The sequence below is a fragment of the Cyprinodon variegatus genome, unplaced genomic scaffold, assembly GCF_000732505.1.
Source record: "Cyprinodon variegatus isolate N-32 unplaced genomic scaffold, C_variegatus-1.0 Scaffold1944, whole genome shotgun sequence".
Taxonomy (NCBI): domain Eukaryota; kingdom Metazoa; phylum Chordata; class Actinopteri; order Cyprinodontiformes; family Cyprinodontidae; genus Cyprinodon; species Cyprinodon variegatus.
Genome location: NW_015152397.1, coordinates 52,640 through 55,406, shown reverse-complemented (window position 1 = coordinate 55,406; position 2,767 = coordinate 52,640). Strand labels below are relative to the sequence as shown.

Below are 2,767 nucleotides of genomic sequence, written 5' to 3'. Positions count from 1 at the left end.
GGACCGTTTCTGAGGAAAGTCCCGAACCACATTTTTTCCCTGAACAAAGACAGTTTTAGGGGTTTTATCCATGTTCTGCTCTGCGTTTTATCTTCCTCTTCTTGGATTTGTTCTTCCACCATCTTTTAGTCAGATGGTTGGTAAACATGTTATTGTATCCATCCTCCTCCTCCTCCCAGTTCTGCTTCTGGTCCTTGAACCAGGGGCCCCACACTCCTCCATTGTACTGGGGGTTGGAGCGCAGGTCTTTGGCTGGGTAGCGAACCGGCACAGCAGTCTTGTTGAACTGAACGAGTCGCATCAGCATCTTTTTCACAATGTGCGGGAAGCGCTGAGACAGGTCTACTCGCTCGTAAGGATCGGCCGTGATGTTGAACAGCCAGATGGACTTGCCCCTGTCCCAGCGCACCCGCTCATTGTGATGGCGAGTGGTCAGCCGCTGGTTGGAGAAGGTCTGTGGAGGCACCCAGTCGCTGTACCCCGGCACCCCCGTCAGCAGCTTCCAGTGACCGACACGGAGCGCAGCCTGGATGGCGGTGTTCCATAACCCGTATCCCGCCTTCCAGGAGCCGTTTTTGGCTTTCGTGTAAATTGGGTCGATGTTGTGTAATATGTCGAGGCGAGGTGAAGGGCGACCTTCGCTAATAGCCTCCCAAACATCGTATCCGTCCAGGTTGAGGTCTTCATCTAAGGTGCCCCCACCGAGGGTAACCAGGGTAGGAAACCAGTCAGTTATGTGGATCAAACCTCGACATTTGGAGCCTTTCTTTACTAGTAGGGGGCTGTGAACAAAACCCACCCCCCTGATGCCTCCCTCCCAGTAAGTGGCTTTACTGCCCCTTAAGGGCCAGTTGCTCCCACCAGCCAATGGCTGGCCCCCGTTGTCTGTGGAGTAAACTATAACTGTGTTGTCATAGTAACCGTAATGTTTCAGGGCTTGAGTGAGGTTGTGAATAGCTTCATCCAGGCAGGAAACCATGGCGGCGTATTTACGCCGATGGGGGTTGGGGATTCCCTTGTAGCGCTCCACGTAGCGAGCAGGAACCTGCAGGGGGGAGTGGACCGCCTGGTAGGCTAAATAAAGAAACAGCGGCTGGCTGTGAGGGTTGTGATTGGCCAAGAGGTTGATGGCCTTTCGAGTGAACATCACAGTGGAGTATAATCCACGGTCCTGTTCCCACGCAGCCTCCTCTCCCTCGTACAGATCATAGCCACACATGCCGGCGCCTTCGCACTTGTAGTGGCTGTAGTAATCCCCGCTTCCAAGCAGGGACCCGAAGAAAGTGTCGAAGCCCCGCTGGGTGGGGAGGCAGCTGCGTTTGTAAAAACCCAAGTGCCACTTCCCCACCATGTGGGTGGAGTAACCCGCCTCTCTGAGTTTCTGGGGCAGGGTGACGTCTTCAACGGGCAGACAGTTGGGCTGGGTGGCTCGAATTATCGAGTGCTGGAGGCCTGTGTGGATCTGATACCTTTAAGAGAAGAAAATAAATCTCATTAGAAAATAAAGATTAATACTGTAAACGTTAAATGTTTCCTGGCTTTAAGCAACAGCAGCAATTATTTACACCGTCATTTCTTAGGATCTGTGAACTGATAAAAAGGTCAAATCTCTTTGGCTTTCATTCGACAAACAAGCAATCCACTAAACATGGTGTACTTGAATGCACCACAGAAGCCCCGCCCCTGACGGTCAGAGGCTCTGTGAAGGTGAACTATTCCTCCAGGATTTAGCTCCATCCATTCCCAATCAGGTTACCTGAGGAACAGCATCCCTTCAGCATCATGCTGCCACCTCCATGCTTTAACAAGGGTAGAGTTCTTCTTTTGCTATATTGGCAACATCCTGACATCCTCCCACCAACCGGAAGAACATTTTCTCAGGAGAAACTTCTTGTAGAAACATCTGAAGATCAGATGTTTGAAGGGCTTGTCTGCTAATCTCAGCAGCTCCTCCAGAGTCACCATGGTTCTCCTTGCTGCCATCTTGCTCGATTTTCTCCTCCTGTCCATCTAGGTGGACCTCCAAGTCCCAGTTGGTCTGCAGATGGTCCATCCTCTCTCTGTGTCTAGATGATGGGTTTAAACTGGACCAGAACCTCCTCCCTGTTGGGTTCCTTGGTCTCCGTGACGTTGGGTGGTCTCTGAGGAACCTCTAGAACCAGACTGGTTGAACTGGATTCCATCTAAACAGACAAACCACCCTGCTCTGGTGTTACTGGGAAGATGATGAACCCTAGTGAGGAGTTTTTATAGGAAAATATCTTCACGGTGTGTGAATACTTTTCAGATTTGCTTCCTGTGCCTCGCGTGAACAAGCCGCCCTGCTGGTGGTCGATGACCGGAACCAAGCACCGTTAGAACGACAGAGACAGAACCTGACCATGAAAACAAAGAGAGGGGATGATGAGGTCTCTGGTTCGGATCAGAACCAGTTGGATCCCGACCTGAATAGGACCCAATGCAGCGTTAACTGACAGTCATCTGGCTCAGTCCAAACAGATGTTTCCAGATGTTTCTTCCCTTTAGGACAATCCTTCCTATGATCTTCTGTCATTGCTTCAATTGCAGTCAGATTAAAGGACCTAAGCAGGTGATCAATGGTCTGACTCCGCCTCCATCAGCTCCTTAGTTAGAAGCCTTAAACTCTGACGGAGTTCCTACGTCTGCTATGAATTAAAACAAAACATCCTGGAGACGCTGATGAGCCATTACAGTGGATGGATGGATGGATGGATGGATGGATGGATGGATGGATGGATGGATGGAT

General features: G+C 50.6%; 1 protein-coding gene across 1 annotated transcript in view; it reads right to left on the bottom strand.

Moving 5' to 3' along the window:
• Positions 1-6: 6 nt before the first annotated feature.
• LOC107104900 (arylsulfatase J-like) overlaps positions 7-2,767 on the bottom strand; it is an 8,090-nt gene continuing 5,329 nt past the window's right edge. Inside the window, exon 2 of the mRNA XM_015405015.1 lies at positions 7-1,469. Within this exon, the coding sequence (XP_015260501.1) occupies positions 65-1,469 (1,405 nt within the window). The 3' untranslated portion in view covers positions 7-64. The remainder of the gene's footprint in view (positions 1,470-2,767) is intronic.